This window comes from Streptopelia decaocto (assembly GCF_964273445.1).
Source record: "Streptopelia decaocto genome assembly, chromosome: 1".
Classification (NCBI taxonomy): Eukaryota; Metazoa; Chordata; class Aves; order Columbiformes; family Columbidae; genus Streptopelia; species Streptopelia decaocto.
The window spans coordinates 72,016,210-72,037,217 of NC_138663.1; the positions used below are offsets into that span (position 1 = coordinate 72,016,210).

Here is a 21,008-nt window from a genome sequence, read left to right on the forward strand (position 1 = left end):
ACCAGCAGGCTCTGGTCTCCTTGGAGCCCTTCTGCAGCAGTTGGGGTCTCCCATCTGTCACCCTCAGCCAGGTCGTGCTGCAGCGGCTCTGCTCCCTCCTGTCCTTTGCCTCATGTCACCATGAAAGTGCTCCTTCTTCTCATTCAGCTGCTCGGCTGCTGCCTCCGAGGCTTTTGGACCTCCTCTCCCCGTCTCCAGCCAGCACCACTGCTGGTCACCTGCTGGGGCCCTCATGGGCAAGTCTCCCAACGGCAAGACAACGAGCACCGGGTCTCGTGCCTGTGGGACAGCACTGTGATCCTGCGCTACCAGCCCACCCCAGGAGCGAGGCGAGAGGCGGTGAGGAAAAAGGGGTGGCCACCACCCCCACCACGCTGCTTCTGGTACCTGAACTCGGCCTGGGTGAAGAACACCTCATACTGGTCAGGCCAAGTCACGCTGCAGATGAGTGCTCCTCCACCTGTTTCCTCCAGCCTCCTTATAGTGCAGTGCTCATCTGCTTGGTGCACTGTGCCCCAGTGCCTTCACCGCAACGTGAGCATCGAGGTGTCTGAGCAGGACATGCGGCTGTTTGTGCTTTGGCCAGGGGCACGCCTGATCCACGTGTGGCAGCCAGTAGAGCTGGGTTGGTGTGCACGCCTCAGGAGTGCCAGCTGGCAGTATCGCTTCAGCAGCCAGAGAGGCAGCCCCTCTACCCTTCTCCTTCCCAGCAGTGAGCACCAAGACACGCCACCACCTACTGTCTACCCAACAGCCGAGCTGCAACAGACCTGTGCTACCTACTACAACTACCGCTTGACTGTGCGCTACAGGCATCACGGGCTCCACATTGCTTCAGTCAGCATCGAGCAGATGCCTCAGATAAGCCTCAGACTGTCTCTCAAGGTAGAGCCTGACTTGCTGCATGTCCTCAGTGTCAGCTCCAAGCTCCTTAGTGTTCCTCAACAGCCTCTCAGCCTCTCCTGGAAGCTTCAGCCCCTTACCCCAGGGACACTGGCCTACAGACTGGTGGACACACAGGCTATAGGAGGTTGGCTCCATTCCTACAGTTCCTTTACTCTGCAGAGCAACTTCTGTGCTGTTCCCACACCTCAGAGCCCACGTGAGATGGTGGTTGCCAGCATTTATTTTCATGTTGATGGAAAGAAGTTTGAGGAATCGATGGGAGAGCTATATCTACTCAATGGTACCTTGAGCCTAACGCCAGGCAGAGGAACTCCCACCCATGTCAACCTTCACCCAGGGAAGACCAACAGGAGCACTTACATTTTCAGGTACAACCACGGAACATTTCACACAACCAAAAAAACCAGAAGCCCTATTTCCACAGATGGCCCTAACACACGCACTGTGTTCTACCAAGACAAGGAGCTCTCGTACCTGTTCTCCATAGAGTTTGTGGCCTTCCAGTGGTACAAGTTCAATATGTACCTCTATATGAATCAGAACAGGGCTTTGTTTAGGTCTCTGACAGAAAGAGACCTTGAAGTCCACGTTTTCAGCAGCAACCATCCTTTTCTGCAGAGCTTTACTTACTTAGTGTGGTTTATCCCTGCACAACACCCAATGCTTCAGTGCGAGTGGACCTTCCATCTGCAGCTTTTTGGAACACAAAAAGATCACCTTCTCCAGAACAGCACGTACACATACAGCGATCACGTAAGAAATGCTACACGTTTTGTCCGTCGATCTGCTTTACCCTTTGATCCAGAGAAATACACAGGGTTCGTGGCAAAAGTGGATTGTAGCAAAAGTGCACTTACACCAGCTCTTTTAAGAGTCAGAGTCAACAACTATGCTGCAAAAACCATAGAAGCACCAGTGGCTTGCTTGCAAGCATCCTGTTTCCTACATGAAGTACGCATTCAGAGACCTGTTTTTCACAGCAATGTCTTCCACCAGAAAAGGGGGACACCTCTTGATCTCTATGCCAGGTTGCTAATGGACTGTGCAATTGCCGTACGGATCAAGCCCCGTTGGCGAATCTATCGTGTTAATGACACAGAAACTATGCCGGACTGGTCAAACCCAATTAACCTTTCTGGGCTGCATGGTATAAATATGGTAGCCATAAATGTTCCGAGTTATACTTTAGACTATGGGTTGTATCTCTTTCATTTCACTGTTGAGATGAACCCGTTGCAGACTGACATATATCTCAACAGCTCAGATAAAATTTATGTTCGGATTGAGAGTGATGATCTAGTGGCAAATATTGCAGGAGGCACATTCCGCACAGTGGGTTTTTCTGATAGTTGGACTCTTGATGGCTCCGCATCCTATGATCCTGATTCTGAGGAACAACTAAAGGGAATCACGTTTACTTGGTACTGCACTAAAGACATGTCAGACTATAAAACCATGACAATCAGCCCAGGAAAGAAATGCCATCAGAACCAGAGAAATTTGAAATGGTTAACATTCTCAGGTCCAGTTCAAGCAATGGCACCACGATCCCTCCCAGGAAATAACATATACTACTTTCGTCTAGTGATTCAAAAGGATAAAAGGACGAGTTATGCTGACCAAACCATAGTTGTGCAGCCCAGCTCCACGCTCTCTGTGCATGTGACATGCATTGAAAACTGTGGTAGCATTCTAATTCCAACAGAGAGATTTAGCTTGTCTGGAAAATGTGAAAACTGTAGAACAGACAGACAGCCATCCTACTACTGGTCCCTTTTTTCAGAAAACTCTACAGAAATTAACTTTGACTGGTCTTCCAGAACCTCAACAGGGAGGTTTGGGCCTTACCTGTCTATACATGCTCTGACTTTTACAAAGACTAAACTTCAATCCTACATACTTGTGTTGAAAATAACTACCTGGGATGGTAGGACCTCAGTCCACAGCCACGCATTTAAGGTAAATCCTCCTCCTAGAACTGGCAGATGTATCATCAACCCACACAAAGGTACAGCCTTTCTGACAAAATTTGTTGTTCAATGCAGGGGATTTTTTGACAGCCATTCGCCTCTGACATATAAAGTGATAGTAGCTTCCGATGTATCCAAAACTACCAAAATAACTTCTGTGGAAGAAAATACATTTGGCACAATTCTGTACTTTGGTTATCAGCCTAAAACTCCTCCATCTTTTCTCCCAGTTGGAGTGCCCTCTCAGAAGTACACCTTGACACTTTACGTTCAAGTCCACAATTCCATTGGGGCATTTACCCAAGTGAGTTTATCTGTCCGCGTAGAGAACCCAATTAACAGTCGACCGCTACCTGTTGTGTTTCATGAACTTCTGGCCTCAGTGAGTGGCTCAAGTGCACCCATGACATCTTATCTCCAGACTGGAGATTATTTTAGTATTGGTTATTTGTCTTATCTGGCAGCCTCAGTCTTAAACTATATTAAAGCCACACCAACTCTCCAGGTCTCCAAGGTTCAGTTTCGGGAAAGCCTGATTAAAGCAGCCCTTAATATTTCACTTGACAATGCAATGGAAATCAACCAAGTAGTTGCTTCGCTTTCTCAAGTCACAGAAGAAGCTGATGAAATTAACATTAGATCACAAGACCTTGCCATTAAGAAACTGGTAGAAGTTACGGGAGTGCTGAAGACACACAGGAATAAGACCCGTTGGTCTGAGGACGCAGAAATTCAGACCAGTGGAATAGCAAGATGCTTGTCCAACATCCTGAAAGCTGCTCTTCTGCATCGCAAGAATGTCAATGTAAATGGAGTTAAACAAGTCATCTCCATCATGGAAAATCTAACGGAGATAGTCTTCCAGGGCAAGGTCCCTGGAGAAACAGAAACGCTAATAGAAGCAAAACACTGGAATATCATTTTGACAAAAGAAGAAACCTGGAACATTGCAAATGCTTCCTTTGCCAGAAACACCTGCAGGAATTGCTTTCATCCATTACTGAAAAAGGGAAATTATTCAAGATCAACCCAAGATGTTGTCATGTCCACTGCTCTTTTTGAGTTTGAGGAGAACCCCTTCCCTTGGTTAGGTTACACATCAGAAATCACAACAATGGTCTTGGGGTTCAAAATGGCAGAGACCAAGGCTAGTGGGGAACTACTACCGTTCATGCCTGAAAGAGCAGAAATTACTGTTGCTAGGAAAGACCAGGAATCTTCAACTTTTCAATTAGCAATGGGACCTGATAAAACACAATCTTACACAACTGGAGGATTTACTCTCGAAGTCAACAAGAATACCAGGACCGTGTACATGCAGATCTTGACAAAATTAAAGGTTACTTTCAAGGTGCTAGTATTTACAGGCACCAACATCACTCATGCTCAACCCATAGCCTCATTTGATGCTTTTCACAACAAGTCAACAGTTGCAAGCGAAAATGAGACATATAGTGCTGACTGTAAGATTAAGACTCCCTATATTATCTGTCTCCCAGAGTCACTGGTGACTGCCACAGCTCAAGGAAACGGTACAGACACTCAGAACTTCTCCATTGTCTTGCAGATACCCTATGTCGTGAGGTATCAAACCCAGAGACTGGTGAGCATATATCTATTTAGTGATCAGTGCTTATTTCTGGATGGGTTTCGAAGTCTGTGGAGAGAGGACACGTGCAGGCTTGGCTCCTTGACCGACTTCCACAGGGTACAGTGTATCTGCAATCTAAAGCGCAGAGGCAGAAGCCAGCTAGTCCGCACTGAGTCAGATGAAGACACATATGACATAAGGTTCCTGGCAGCCAAAGTAATAGTTACCCCCAACACAGTAGATCTGGGAAAAACCCTGATAGCAGACATACCTAAAAACCCAGTGACCCTCTTAACAGTGCTCTTTATTTTTCTGGTCTACATTATTTTGTCCCTCTGGGCCATGAGAAAAGACAGGACTGACAGGGACAGTAAAGACAAGATTATAGTCCTGCCAGACAATGATCCCTTTGATAAAGTGGGCTTTTTGGTCACTTTATACACAGGCAGTCGCTGGGGAGCTGGAACCAGAGCAGATGTCTTTCTTCAGCTCATTGGCAAGAATGGTACAAGTGATGTCCATCGTTTACGGCACCCACACTTTCTGTGTTTCCAACAAGGAAGCACTGACTGCTTTCTGTTAACTACCAAGAAAGAGTTGGGAGACCTTTGTTCACTCAGGGTCTGGCACAATAACAAGGGCCCAAACCCAGGCTGGTTCTTAAGCAGAGCCAAAGTTGAGAATGTGTCAACCAGGAAGACCTGGTTCTTTTTGTGCAGGAAATGGCTTTCTCTTGACAAGAGCGATCACGTAATAGAAAGGACATTTTCTGTCACAAACCCCAAGACACCTCTGTCCAGAATCGACTATTTTTGCATTAATTTTGCCAACAGCCTAGCAGAGGGCCATCTGTGGTACTCGGTTTTTGCTTACGTTCTCAGTGGCACTTTCACCAGGCTCCAAAGGTTGTCATCTTGTTTAGCAATATTATTATTAAACTTGCTTGTTAACATTATGTTCTTTAATGCTGACAAGGATGAAGAATCTCCAGTACACTTGAGGTATCTGAGATCAATAACAGTAGGAATTCAATGTGCTTTGCTTACCGTACCTGTGGAAATGATGATAATTGCCTTATTTAAGAATTCTCCTCGTTCTGTGGCTCAGACAGACCCAAAGGCAGGTTCACCCCTCCTGTCTGGGAATCTTAGGAACTGGAAGGAACGTTTGCAAAAATTGTACCTTTCAGAAACTTCAGCACAATCAAGGAATATGAGTCCCTTGGAGAACCTTCCTTGTCCCACCATCTCAAAGAATCCGCCAGGTTCCAGGGAGACAAGAAGCAAGGGAGGTCCCCAAAACTGCACAGTTTCTGAAAGAGATGCAAATGTTATTGAAACAGAGGAGCAGAAGATAACTGCGAATTCCCCCGCAATGGATAAGGCCCGCCAGAAAAGGCCATCATCAAATTCCACTGTTAGTGATTACACAGAAGAAGGGGGCAACTTTCAGAAGGAAAGAAACCCATTAAGCATGCTCCTTCACAAGGCTCAGCAGATAGTTTTTTGTTGGTGGTGCGTCTATCTCTCGTGGGCACTGATTATAGCTGTAACTGGGGTGTCATCATTTTTCATTGTGTTATATGGTTTGTCTTATGGCTATCAGACTTCAATGGAGTGGCTTCTAGCATCTCTAATCTCCTTTATTGAGAACGTGTTTTTCATTTCAGTTATAAAAATCAGTTTTTTCTCAGCTTTGAGTACAATTCGCCCAAAAACCTGTGAAAACATCACATGGTTAACTCAGGAAAAGTATCTTGAGATTAAGTTGGCTAGACACCTTATGAGTGCTGATGAGATGAGACAAACACACTTGAAACTTGATAGAGTCAGAGGCTCTAAGCATTATAAGCCTTTACAAGCTGATGAAATTGCAAACATGCTGAAAAAGGCAAAAATTAAAATCAAGGCATTTATTTTCACAAAAGATTTCATCAATCACCTTGTCTTATTAACACTGCTATTAGTTTTTGCCTATCCCATTGACAACACCAATTGTTTCCACTACACCCAATTCATCCGTAGCCAATTCTCTCCACAACTCTCCACTGTAGATAAGCTAGAACAGATCTATGTGTGGGTGAAAGACTCGTTCTTGCCTTTGATCCACAATGACATTCAGCCAACCTTTCTTCCCGAGAGCTGGTCCAAAATCATTGGTTTGCCCAGGATGAGGCAAGTGCGGGCTAAAGGTACTAAGAAAAAATGTTTCCATCCTCACAGCTTTGTAAATAACTTCGTGATCAGTAAAAGCCACTGTCTTCACAAATATGGTAGGGACGTCCCAGACAAAAGTAACTATGCTGGCACTTGGACAAAGGTTACCAACCAGACTTTTCCCAAGAATGCCAGCGGTTACGATGGGTTCATTTACCAGCAGAGCAAGACTGTATGGACGTATTATTCCTATGGACATTTGCACACATATGGACCAACAGGATACACATTTTACTTTTTTCCTGAAGAAGGAAGAGCTAATTCAACGACCAGGCTGGATGCCCTACAACAGAGAAACTGGCTTGATGAAAAGACATGGGCTGTGATTGTTGAACTAACTACATTTAACCCAGATGTAGATCTCTTTTGCACCATCTCAGTCATATTTGAAATGTCTCATTTTGGGATCATAAAACCAAGTTTGTCAGTACACTCTTTTGCGATCCCCATTTACCATCAGCTAACTGTAGGTCCAAAGTTTGTGTTTGCAATTTTGCTTACCTTTCTGATTGTTTACGTTGCAGATGAGCTTTACACGATAGGCCGAGAAAAAAAACATTATCTTAAAACCATTTCCAATATAATCAACTTTGGCTTAAAATCAGCATTCTTGCTCTTTATTTTATTAAAGATCATAAAGTTTAAGGCGGGAGCAGATGTAGTAAGGTTTTACTTAGCTCATCCATATGATTTTGCTCATTTTCATTCAATTTCTCTTTTAGATCAGATTTTAAGGATTGCTATGGGCTTTTTAACGTTTTTTTCAGTTTTGAAAACTCTAAAATATTCTCGGGTCTTTTATGACGTGCGCCTGGCAGAAAGATCAATCTTGGCAGCCCTTCCCGGAATCTCCTCAATGGCCCTCGTGGTGGCAGTGTTCTTCTTTATATTTATGGCCTTTGGCTACCTTGTGTTTGGGCAGCATGAAAGGAATTACAGTAACATGATTCACTCAGCTCAGACTGTAGTCTCTTACTGTGTCTCAGCATTCAAAGAGACCTCATTTTCATCCAACAGGTTGCTGGGGGCTTTCTTCCTAGCCTCTTTCATGTTGGTGATGATCTGTGTCTTCATCAATCTCTTCCAAGCTCTTATTATGTCTGCCTATGGAGATATGAAACAACCTGTATATGAAGAACCATCTCATGAAGCACAAGCGGTTACTTTTATATTGCAAAAGCTCAGAAAGATACTTTATCTTTTGATCTGTAAAACATCCGAGCCCCGTGAACCCGATTTTTTTCACAGTGTACTACTCTATGGGCAGCCTCGCAGAAAACATCAGCGACATTTAGGGCTCAAGAACAGAGAAATAAATGGAAAAAAAATGGTTTATCTTGTAATTTAAGCACAGAAAGATTTTGTATTCAAGAGCGTCTTTGCTCTTTAATACTTGCATTTCAAATAAAAGTTCATAAATAAACTATTTACTTTTAAGATTCAACTAGTGATTGTGCTCAGCTTTTCTCCAGACTATTTTGCATCTATTTCTGTGGTACTTGGCTGCCTTGGTGTGGTGGGTTGACCCTGGCTGACAGGTAAGCCTCCACCTGGCTGCTTGTTCACTCCCCTCCCAGCAGCATGGGGAGATAATTGAAAGGAAAAAGCAAGAAAAAAGTTTGTGGGGTGAGATAAGGACAGTTTAACAAGTGAAGGGGGAGAAAACCCAAGCCCACCAGTGACGCAAAGGCAGTCACACACCACCTGCAGACGGATGCCCAGCCAGACTCTGAGTAAAAGTTACTTTTCAAAAAAAAACTTTCCTTGCTCCATTTATTTTGCTGAGCATGACCTTGTGTCTCATGGTGTTACTAACGCCACACCAGCCAGAGCCATCACATGTGGGAACCGGTGCCCTTTCCGCAGAGGTGACGTACAAGGAACTTGCTCAAGGAGTCTGAGCTGGACTCTTGCCTCTCACCAAGCACAGGCTAATCCAAGAGCGAAAATGGCCTGGGATCTCAAAATGCTGATAAATCCCTACTACTCAGAGTGTAAGGAACAAAAGAAATACAGGATGAGTCATCAGGGTGTGACGTGGTAATTAATAGTAAACCTTCACAACACTGCATTGCATTTGTATGCAGAAGACTTCGTTGCAGTGTCATGTTGGAAGCGCTTCACTCTGGACTATAAAATCCTATTTTATAGCTGGGGAGGATGAGGGTGGGGTAGACTTTTGTACCATAACACTGTACCTGCTCCCTGGTCACTCTGTGACCTCCTCTTTAGGGCAGACTGTCCCAGGCAACTGGGAAGACTAATCAGCTTGGTTGAAACCCCCGTCTGTCATTCATAAAGCTGGGGGCATCCTCCAGGCAGTTCGCTTTGAATACAAACAGACCACAGAATACATATATATATATATATACACACATATATATATATATGTGTATATATATATGTGTATATATATATGTGTATATATGTATATATGTATGTATATATAAAGTATTTATTTATTACATTTTGCATGCATTTCACGGCGCAATGAAGGTGTCGGGAGCATTAGTGCTGCTGACCCGGTGCCGCCCATCGGCCCTCAGTCACTCTTGGCTGCACAGGACACGACCTGCCGTTTCCAAACCCGAAACCCCCTCCTCCTACTTGGACTCCTGGGGGGTTTCGCGATCTGCCCGTCCCGCACCGCGATACGTGCCCGTGGGGGACGGTAACCGGCAGGTAACCGGCAGCTGCCCGGAGCAGCCGCGGTGCCTCCCGTCCTCAGCAAGGAGCCGATGCACTCGGCGGGAGGCGCCGCGCGGGGCCCCGCGCAGGCGCACAGCGCCACCTGCCCCCGGCGCCCTGCGGCGCTGGGCCTTTGAGCAGGAGCGGCGCGGGGCCCTGACGCCTCAGCGCGGCGCGGGAAGCAGGAAGCGGCCTTGGTGGCTCCGCCGCCTGTGGCCACGGGTGGCGGCGCCGGTCCCGGTGGGTGCCGCGCAGTTCGGGTGGGGAGAAACGGCGGTCTTGGCTCCGCGACTGGTGAGGGGCCTGGAGCACAAGTCTGATGAGGAGCGGCTGAGGGAACTGGGGCTGTTCAGCCTGGAGAAAAGGAGGCTGAGGGGAGACCTTATTGCTGTCTGAAACTACCTGAAAGGAGGCTGTAGGGTGGAGGGTGTTGGTCTCTTCTCCCAAGTAGCAAGTGATAAGACAAGAGTAAATGGCCTCAAGTTGCTCCAGGGGAGGTTTAGATTGGATATTAGGAAAAAATTCTTCCCAGAAAGGGTTGTCAGGCACTGGAACAGGCTGCCCAGGGAAGTGGTGGAGTCACCATTCTTCAAGTTGTTTAAAAGGTGTGTAGACAAGATTCTTAGGAACATAGTTTGGTGCAAGAGTTAGGTTATGGTCGGACTCGATGATCCTGAGGGTCTTTTCCAACCAAAATGATTCTATGCTGTTGCTGAACCCAGGCTGCGGCCTTGCTACTCCCTGAGGGAAGAGGCTGGGGAACCAGGCCCTTTTGGGAGCCAGGCCCCAGCATGTTAGCATTCAAGGACACATAACCACGGACGTAGTTATATGCGGTGCTTTATTTCAGCGCTGGGAAACCAGGGGTTCGCACCCAAAGCTGGCTTCAACCACTGATTTGAACTCTACTACATTTATACAGTTTAGTTACATACATATTCATTAGAGTTACAACGTGTATACTGCATATTCATTAGGTTACACAATTATTTCACAATATCAGTTGCAACACCTTGGAACTACCCTAAGCATGCGCAGTGTCCTCTGGTGGTTGTTTTGAGGGTCTTCAGGATGAAGTAAGTAGTCTTCATCACTACTGTACTTTTCACCTTTCATCACAGCACATGCGCACTCTTCACAAAATTATATAAATTCTTGGATGATAGCAAATGTACCTTCTCAGCACATCTTATTCTCTCAAGATAAGATAAGTACTAACTTTTAGTTCTCTAAAATATGAAACTCATATACAACCTGCATAGTTTTTAAGATAAGGTAAGAATCTTGGATACAGTTTACAAAGCAAAATATAGCTAACCATAACAAGCATAGAGGCTGCACAGGAAACCCAAATTGCTGTTAATACTATTATAAAAATAAAAGGAATCACTATTGAACCTCTCTTCAGCAGGCTGTGTGTCTGAGGTCTGAAAAAGGGTTTTTTTAATTTTCTCCTTACCAGCCGGGATCCCACTCTGGAAGCATGGTGGCCACAACCGTCCCTGGGGTAGGAGATGGTGGGTAGAGGAGGCCTTGCTGCAGAGGTGGGAGAGCAGTGTCCAAACTCCCCCTTTGCCCAGACCATGGAAGGTTTCAGATCCTCAGTTGCCACCTCCAGAGTGCCCAAGTCACTAGAGCATAAGTTACACTGAGAGACAAATTAACCTGTTCAATACTCTGAGAGATACTCAAATATGTTGGATATATAAAGTAACTTCAGTATATTACAAAAGAGACAAAAGCATCATTTCTTTTCACAGCTGACTTTTAAAAATCCTTCCCCATCCAGAAGCAAACAAATATTTTATGATTTGATTTGACTGTGACATTTCACACCTCATCTTAGACCCTTGTGAAGAGATTCAGCCACGTTCCTCAGCTGACTCTCAGGGCTCAGCTCAGTGTAAGCAAAAAGCTTGTGAAAACACCAACGGTCACTTTACTTTTATAAATACACAATAAATCACAATTTTCACATCTGATGTTTCACTTGTCCACAGTGGCCATGTCTTCAAGAGATGCGAAATATCTAGTCAGGTCCACCAGGAAAAAGAAACTACATGTGCATGTACAAACCACACACTTGCTGAAAAGCTGTATTTATTACAACATTCCTAGCTAAAGTTAGGCAGCATGCGAGGACAGACTGTGTGAACCCTGGCCTACCGACATGTTTGCTATTTTTGTAATCTCAGCAGTCATAGTAATGACGACTTAAAGTGGTCCACAGTACATGTCCCTAATCATATGCCAATTTTTCCTGCCACTTGCTTCAAAAGTAGCATGGATAGTGACAGCACATGTTTTTTTTCTAATACGTAAACTTTGCATTGCTTGTAACATATCTGCAGATAGGAAGGAATTGCATGCATAGGCATCAAGAACTTGACTGAAATAGATAAAGATGACCTAGAAGGAGCTTTTTCAGAGATGCTACAAGAATGTTTACCTTCCAGTTGTTTTCCGTTTCCTTCACAAAATCTAACCCTTTCTTCACCTCTGCTTTCATTTCATTTATGTGAGCTATGGTGTGAACAGACCACGCATCTGTCCGATTTATAGCCAAAGCCTGGGAGTGAAAAAAAAGGGAAAACATGATGAAGCTTACAAACTTGCAAATAACAACAGAATCAGAATCATTTCAGTTGGAAGAGACCCTCAGGATCACCAAGTCCAACCATATCCTAACCTAACTCTAGCACTAAACCACATCCCTAAGAACCTCATCTAAACGCCTTCTAAACACCTCCAGGGATGGTGTCTCCACCACTTCCCTGGGCAGCCTGTTCCAGTGCCTGGCAACCCTTTCCAGGAAGAATTTTTTCCAATCTAAACCTCTCCTGGAGCAACTTGAGGCCATTTCCTATTGCCCTGTCACTTGCTACTTGGGAAAAAGAGACCAACCGACCTCCATGCTACAATCCCCTTTCAGGGAGTTGTAGACAGCGATAAGGTCTCCCCTCAGCCTCCTTTTCTCCAGACTAAATACTTAACACTGCTGATAAAGCAGCAAGAGACTTTTTACTTGCTTCACGTTAAGTGCATCCCTGTACCATTCCAACTAACCACAGTCAGGAAGTTTGATTTGGACAGAAAAGAAATAAAATGTTCATTGGCTGACTTCACTTTCCAGCTTCTACTACATAGACATGAACACCTGCAAAGCACTTTAGAATGCAGGTTTTGGTGAAGATTATCAAATGACGTTTTATTTCAGACATGCATCAACATCAGCCATAAAAGAATTGCATCCACAGGCACAATATATTCCGTGATGTGGTGCAACTTGATGTAACAGAAGTTGGGGAAAAACACCTATGAGAGATTAAATGTATCTGAGACTCCTAGAGGACAGGGATAACCCTAAGGACTGGAGAAAATCAGGTATAATTACTATCTTCATCAAAAGGAAATAGGTCAGCTAATATTGATCCCCAGGAACATTGGCTAATTGTTCAATAATCCAGGAACAAGCATTTGGGAAAAAAGGGAGGAGGAACCCAAACAGGATGGATTGTCAAGAGCAGATTACATCAAACCAATCCAACATTCTTTAAAAGGAGTAAACAGCGAATTATACATAGGGGAAACAGCAGGGGGATAATATACGGATTCTATAGGGGTGTTCTGACACCATCTGACAAGGCATGCCCTTAAGCCAGTGAAGGGAATACAGTCTAGATGAAACTGCCATGGTATGGCATAGATGTGGGAATCTTTCTAAGGAATACTTAGCAATACTCTGTTATGAAACTCTGTGAGCGTTTTCATGCCGAACTTCATCTCTTTGCTACTTCTACCAACAACTGGGATGACGGAGAGAGTCAGTTCATGGCATTCGCACAAACCACCACCCAGAGATGGTGACCATGTTTAAGAATTCTAAAACCTTTTAGCACCTATAGCAGGCAGTTTACCTCATGGGCAAGCTTCTCAGCACGATCAAAAAAGTTTGTTTCCATGAGTCCAAAAGAGTAGATGCCCTTCACATAGCTAAGCAAAAGGGGAAAAAACAGCACATCATCCATTTAAGACTAGATTTAATCTAGGACTGAAAAACATAAAAGAAAGAGCATTTAACTAAAATCAGTCCTTACAGCGCAAGTTACAAAGAAGGTTCAAGCTTGCAGAATACAGAACAACTAGCTAGTTCTCAGAGGAAATGAGAGGCCCAGAGACACCAGCATGGGAAACAGAAAAAAGGTGCATATCACCAGGGTTTTGAGAACTGATATTTACATCTTTGGATAAGCGGGAATTAAGAGTTGCACAGAACAATCCGCTGATCTGCATAACAGCTGCAAGATGCAGAAATAGAAGGCTGGAAGCAAGACAGTGCTGTCACCAAATATACCTGAGTGTCTCAAAGGCAATACACGAGTGCAGCCTTCTGCACTTTATCCAGTGCCCACAAAACTACAGGAGAGTACTTTCATGTGAAGTGCCCCTTTAAAACTGGCTGTGGAGCATCCTCATTACACCATAAAGGCCCAATGTAAAGGAAAATTAGGGATGTTATATGTTCTTACACACTACTTGATGCAGTCGTTTTAAGAAATATTTAACTCCTATTGTATTTGCAGATGTGTAGATTGCAAAATACCACAGAACACATTTCTGCTTTTCAAAATATCTGTTGGGGTTTGGTTTTACATTCCTAAGGCAAATGAGCTACTAAAATGTGTGGGGTATGTTCCAACTCATGTATTTCATACATCAAGATTAATACAAGTTGATTTGTTTTTTTTGCCAGGGTACCAATTCACACGTAACTCTACCTGCTGATAAGTCTGAGGACAAGGGGTACTTCAATAAATGCTTGGAGTATGGGTGTTTCCTGTGGCTTTACAATTAAGTGGACAACAACCTGCACTTTTGTAGCATTGTGGCTAGAAAAGTTTATAAGAAAGCAATCAAAACTGCTAAGTTGTCCTACTTCCCCAACAAAGGAAACCAGCATATTGTAGTTAAAAAGAACTAAGGGGGTTAGATTTTTCTGAGCTGAGGTAACACAGCTGGAAAAATGAGACTCCTGACACTGCCCTCTGTGCCACAAGATTGTGGGGTCGCTCAGTTAGCGTCACTATTATGTTAACATCCAGTCTGTGTTTCCCACACTGATTGTGAAAGGAAAAAAGGAGACAAGATTGTGCTGAATGTGGAGGTACAGTGTATTGGTGTACAGCGGCATGCATAGAATGTTCAGAAAGTTGTGGTTGCCTGTGGATCGTCTATTCATCTATCTCTAAATGTTAAATGTATGTCTTGACTTATAATTTAATGTTAATTTTTACATAAAGTTAAAAGCTTTCGAATAATTTAACAGGTCTTAAAAAGAATTTTTAAAAATGTCCCAAGTTATTTTTTATTAACTATTAACTTGTCAATAGACACTTTGGGAATCCAAAACTTTCAAGACTGAACTAAAAAAAAATTTTAAAATGCTACCTTTCTGTCAGTCTTTGCTGCACCAGCTGTTATATCCCAAAGTTTTATTTCAGAACGATACTTCGGTATTCCAAGTTACAACTCCTTCCTTCCTTCCTTCCACTGATGTCCTCTATCATCCACAAGGTGAGCTTCAAGTTAAAAACTGGACCCATAAAAGCCCAAAGGAGTTTTGCCACTGTCCTCAGTGAGGACATGATTTTATCCTGTGTGTTACATGCCATATGCTATAATTGACAGCAAATTTACTAACTGAGTACCAGCTCACTTAAGAAAAAAAAAAACCACCTCAACAACAGTGTCAACTGGGATATGAGAGAGATGTTCTAGCTGTGGTCAACTTTGATTCACTTCTAAGCCCTTGATTTTGTCCACGTCTTGTTTCCAACAGATCCTGTTATAATTCATATGTGTCTGAACTTAAAAAAACGCAAAGTACGTGCACACCATATAAAGACTGGTTTTCAAACTGAAGCATGACCCACCTGCTTAGAGGAATATCAGGCGTCCAGAAAGGATAAACCCGGGCAACAGAATCTCGCATCTGTGTCTGATATCCCAGGTAGAAGAAAGTGTCATGGGAAAACTTGAGGGCTAGCAGGTCAGTTGGGTGGCTCTGCAGAATCTGTTCCCACAGATCACAAGCTTTAGGAAGCTGTCTAGAAAGAAAAAATTACTTTGATTGCTGAGAGAAGGCACACACACCTGCTTCTGCTGTTAGTTCTAAACATGCTATTCTGAAAAGAGAAAATTCTACATCAAATTACTTTTTTTTTTCTTTGAAGGAATTTCTTAGTCTTTTTAAAAGTAATAATGGCATTATCTTCACTGAGCATCTTCTGGGAAATCTTTTGAAAGAAATGTCCTTGGGTTACAAGTCACTGTAACACACAAGGAAAATCAAACAAGCTTAAACCAGAAAGATTTTCCTACAGGGTTGAAGAGTTTTTACAGAGACCTACCATAATTAATCTAACTTCACATGCACCAAGTCACCTTCTCTCTCCTCTAGTGGGAATTCAACACATGGTAAGGAGGCATCAGCAGCTTCCTCTTCACCTTTGCTAAGAATTACCTGAGGTAAATCCATGCTTACCTGTTCATTTGACAAACGAATAATGAAAGTGAAGCATTAGCCCATACTTCCTGCAGTGCACATAAATTGATCATATGAATGGAACAGCAAGCCTCCAATAGCACTTCCAACATCCTGCTATCTCCTTGTTTTACAGGGGAAATAGTTTTTGACACAGGGAGACAACAGACAGAAGAAAAGTCTGTTTGTAGCTTTGCTCTGTGGATCCAAGTCTGTGTTATATTGGACATTACTGTAGTTATATATTTAATTTCCTAGTTCTAAACCATATATTCCACCGATGGATCTATGACAGGTCTAAAACACAGAGTGCTTAATGATTTGAAGCGGTGGCAAGAAAGCATTTCCTCTCCTACGTTGCTGCTCACTAACTAGTCATGGTGCTTACAGTTTGGAGAGAGAAATTCAAGAAAAACCACTGACATCTCACCCTGATCCTTTGCTACATGTCACCTCCTGTCAGGCAACACTAATATCGTCTATTCCCCTTGTGGTGGCTAAAATTCTCCACAGTCCTGCAAATGGGATGACAGTGGACTTACCCACTGGCAAACATGTCCAACGCTGATACATGAAGCTTCTCCCGCTCAGTCAGTGGCTGTGATTTTGAAAGCGTCATCATTGTTCTCATCGCGCTGGCCAGCTCTTTGTTGAGCCGCACTGAACTTCCAGTGCCAATCAGCTCCAAACCATTAGCAATGACGTGTCCCATTGCTATGAAAAATAGCACATTACAACTTGAGCTGTACAGCACTGCAGGTAATTCATCTCTACATAAACAAGAGGGGGAGCTGTTTGTTTGTTTGAAAGCAGACTGACTTGTACTCACAGGGGTCTGGGAAGTCTTGTAAGCCTAAGGTTTTGGTAGGCTTTTCATTATAGACACTTACAAAGACTTGGAAAACAAAACAAAACAAAAAACAACAACAAAACAAACAAAACACACAAAACCATCCCAGCCTGCTCTAGACTCTGAAGAACTGTTAGAGAACTATATAATCCACCACTTCCCACTTGCCTAAACAAGCTAAGTTAAACACCAAGACACCATGTATGATCCAGCACTTCCCATGCTAATTAAAGGTCACACTTACTAAAATTTGGATCTGCAGCTTTTAACTTTGAGAGACATCCTTCAATACCTCCAAGGCTCTCATTATTGGTCCAGGTTGCATACTGTAAGAGACAGAGAGTCAAGGAAACCCTGGTAATACTGGGCTTCTTTTCATTCTCCTAGGCTTTACAGTTCAAAAGGAAGCAAGGCAAATGACTAAAAGATAAACTTTGCATTCAGATAGGGTTAGAGCAGTAGGAAAACAGAAAAACTGTTCTCTTTAAGGTAGCTTGGCCACCAGCAGAACTAATAACTGTGGTTTTCAATGTGGTGGTTGGCAATTGGCTGATTCTTCGGTGTCAATTAGGATGAGCATGCTGGCTGAGGTTTTCCCCACAGCTGCAGCATCTGGCATAGCCCTCTGCTTCAAGAGCTTTCAGCTGCCTGCTTATGGCTGAACTCCTGACTGTGAGGCTGTCCCAGCTGATAAGAAATTTAAATATCAACCCCAGCAAAGATTGCTTCATGCATGAGTCCCTTCAAATCACATTTTCTTACACTCTATGGACATACCTGGGTCAGCACAGCATCAAATAGTTTACAGGCTTCATTGCTAGTTGTGGACAGGACAAGTCCAGCATCCTGCCAGGCCTGCACAAAAAATACAAACCCACTCATTTTACACACACGTTTTCCAGACTATGCCAACAGATTTTCAAATTGACGGTGCTCTGATATTTTCATTAACTATGCTTTTCTTTTAAAAAAAACCCAAAAACTGGAAGGACAATGTGAGCAGACACACAAACTTTCTTTGGAGTTGTAGTTACATCTGAAGACTCAATTAGTTGGAGTTAGCAGTGGAAATAAAGAAACAAAAAATTATAAAGTGTAATAGAAGATCTTGATGGCTTATACATCTCGTAATGAGAGACCCATTTTTAATTCATTACAGCTCAACTTTTGCCGAGATTCTGCTGCGGACACACCTCATGTGAAGTAAAGACATATAAAAAAAAAAAAAGAAAAAAAAGCTTTATTTTACTAAGTGAAATCAACACCTTAAGTAACTTGCACGCCCAACAGCCTGGCAGAGCAAATCCACCAAGCTGCTGGAGTTAAGCCAACAAAGAATCTGGACTGCAGGCTTGTAGGCAAGCCTTAGAAAAAGGAAGAACAAGAGCATTTGATAAAGCTAAAAGGCAAAACAGAATCAGGCTGCCATAGTTTCTTAACAAGCTATGTAATGCTGACTGATGTGCTACTGCCTAGCTGTTGGAGAATGAAAAAAAAAAAATGTGCAGCTTACTCAGTAGTGGAATTAAACTCCAGCAGCTACAGCACCCTGGTTCGTGGTTGTCTCCATGACTGCTCTCTGAAGTAACTCAGGCAACAAAATGAAAAATCCAATGCCTGTTTCATAATGCTTAACTTACTCATGTGGGTGTCTACAGCAAACAGGCATGTAATCTCTAGTTGCTTGCAGGCCTTTTCCCCCAAACAGGATGGCCACAGAACCACAAAGCCTGTCATCTCGCAAGCTGGGGACCTTCCCATGGCAACCTATTCAGATACCTTCAATAACGTCAGGGTTTATTTCTACTAATCACTTTCCATTCAGCATTGTATACTGCACCCATAATTGCCTCTAAGACTGTAAGCTTCTCAAGCACAGACTTGCATTCAGCACATCATATACATTCCTGTTTAAGCTCACGCATACTTGAGGAGCTGCCCCACTCACTTCAGTATCACCTTATTCCAGTACACAGAACATACAGGATAGACATGAAAAAAAAAAAGACCTGGGACAAACCATTTCAGACTCCTCCTAATGGAGGATTAATCCTTGTAGACGCTGCAAGAGTTCAGCTCATCTCATTTTACACTTTAATGTATAGCCTGGTTCTAATGACCCAACTGTCAAAAATTTTAAGTAACCTGGCAAAGACGTCTTTTTTAATATATCCTAAATCTTTCCCACTGTGATTGGATTAAAAGCTTACATTCCAGCAGCTCAAGCACTTGAGTGTTCAAATTACAAGCCTGAAAGGCTAGACCTGAATATAAAACTACAAATTTTCTTTGCAATCTACACTATATCCAGAAACAGTGTAAAGAGAAAATTCAAGAGGGTAGCAAGGTTAGGCTTGCTACTTACAGGCTGCCTTTCAAGGTGACCTTCAAAATAGGCCAGGAACCACTTTTATCACCAGACATCAAAACCAGGCTCCATTTGAAGCAGCAATCTTTGCCACTGCCCTTTTTGCACAACAAACATAGAAAACACCAGCCCATTTTGAGAAGATTTGTTAATGCTAAGATTTATAGGAATGAAAACATCTGTGCGTAAGCATCAGAAAAAAACTGCAGAACTAGGATTAGTCAAAAAAGGCCTCCATCCATCTCTAAGGACACTGCTGATATAGGTGAAGTACATGCTATTTCTATCCACTCTAAAATGCCTCTACTCTGCTAAGGCTACAGCCCATGTAATTCACTCCTCACAGGAAGGCCCCTGGAAACATCAGGATGATAGCAAGGCTGCAGCACATCACCCATGCCACTACTCTTCCCGTTAGTGCACCAGGACAATGGGCTGCAGGGAAGAACCACCCCATAACAGCTGCTGACTCCTAAGGGACACAAAAGATCTGCTCCAAACCGATTCTGTTGTTGTAAACCAAGAATCAAAGGGTCTCTGGGAACACAGAAGAGCCAGCACCCGTTGCCCTCTGGGTCATACACAACTGGTCCTGTCCAGACTGTCTGGGACACTCATGTCCTGGTGCTTGTCTGTGCTCAGGTATCAGACTGTGACTGAAGAAACCCATGCAAGTAGGTAAAAATCACCCTGGAGAGCCTGCAAAAGAATTATCACCTCCCCTTCCCACAGAGGCTGCCTTTGAGTTCTGTTACACTAACTTCGCACAACCTTGCTCTCTAACTCCAGAAGAAGCTATTCTCTATGATGCCTCTTGGAGAACACCATGGCCTTGGCTCTTCTAACTGCTTCTGGATGACACCAAAGCCTTGTCCCTTCTCCTGCTTTAAGATGAGAGTTTAGTCATGGAATCTGGTGACTTAACTATTTGTACTTTTGTTCTTCCTAGAATCCCAGCTGGCTCTGAGGAATCTCTGCTCTTTGCTCTTGGCACATCCTCTATTACTCAAGAGGCAGCTCTCCAGAGATCTGGCACTCATAAACCTATGACACACTCAGAAGATCTTTAAGACTTTGTTTTTTACTTCTCTCCGCTTAATGAAACAAAAAACAACAAGAAAATGAGTGACAGAGTTAACTTTATCAGGAAGAAAAAAGCACACAAATTACTTATCAGCAGCTAACTTCTGCAGACAGAATTTGAACCCTTGGACTTAAAGCTGGTTTAGAGTTTAGGCCTGGCCCACAGAAAGGGCAGGTGAGCACATGTGGGGCCAGCCTGTGCTGTGAGCAACACCCAGAGAAGTACAGACATTAGTTTGCTTGGCAAGGAAGGCGGCGGCAACTCCACCCCGTTTTCAGACCCCAACAGCAACCTCACCCCACCTGAAACCCACCCTCAGTGTAAGGTCACTGGGGGGGCTACGGCCTCACCAGCCCAGGGCTGGCTCTCCATGCCCAGCGGTCAGACTGGCCGGCTCGGCTCAGCTCAGCTCAGCTCAGCTCAGCTTCCCTCCCGCCACAGACGCACCGCCCGCCAACAGCCCCGCTCCCCGCCCGGCTTTGGAGCAGGCCCGGGACCCCCGAGGGGAGGACACCGGCGCCCCCGCCGCCCGGCAGAATCAGGGGCCGCGGGCAGAGCAGCCGCAGCCCCCGCCCTCGGTGGCTGCGGCGGGGCCAGGCTGGCAGGCGGGAGCGCCTCGCCGTCCCGCTCCGCCTCACACCTTCCCTCCCTCACCTTGCAGTCCCTCAGCGGCACCATGATCCCCCCGCACCGCGTCCGCTGCCACCAACCGACAGCCCCGCGCCTCCCGTCCCCTCAGGAGGAGGAGCCGGGGCGGGGCCAGCAGGGGCGGGGGCGGGGCCAGCAGGGGG

At 44.3% G+C, this 21,008-nt stretch overlaps 2 protein-coding genes across 4 annotated transcripts; one reads left to right on the forward strand and one right to left on the reverse strand.

The window, feature by feature from the left end:
* Positions 1-120: 120 nt before the first annotated feature.
* Positions 121-8,031, forward strand: LOC309451595 (polycystin family receptor for egg jelly-like; the record flags this gene model as incomplete). The annotated part of the gene is made up of 1 exon (XM_082075420.1): positions 121-8,031. The coding sequence occupies one exon, from the start codon at positions 121-123 to the stop codon at positions 8,029-8,031; it is 7,911 nt and encodes a 2,636-aa protein (XP_081931546.1).
* Positions 8,032-10,201: 2,170 nt separating this feature from the next.
* On the reverse strand, positions 10,202-20,973 carry LOC309446032 (tetratricopeptide repeat protein 38-like). 3 transcript variants are annotated; one of them, XM_082065405.1, is made up of 8 exons: positions 20,872-20,951; positions 17,543-17,620; positions 17,010-17,091; positions 16,458-16,629; positions 15,305-15,478; positions 13,289-13,364; positions 11,821-11,940; positions 10,202-11,019 (listed from the first exon to the last, which is right to left on the reverse strand). In XM_082065405.1, the coding sequence occupies exons 1-8, from the start codon at positions 20,893-20,895 to the stop codon at positions 10,615-10,617; spliced, it is 1,131 nt and encodes a 376-aa protein (XP_081921531.1). In that variant the 5' UTR covers positions 20,896-20,951; the 3' UTR covers positions 10,202-10,614. The 3 variants fall into 3 exon arrangements, with proteins under 3 accessions (XP_081921531.1, XP_081921532.1, XP_081921533.1); XM_082065407.1 differs by having other exon boundaries at positions 10,865-11,002; XM_082065406.1 differs by lacking the exon at positions 17,543-17,620 and having other exon boundaries at positions 20,872-20,973.
* Positions 20,974-21,008: the final 35 nt, after the last annotated feature.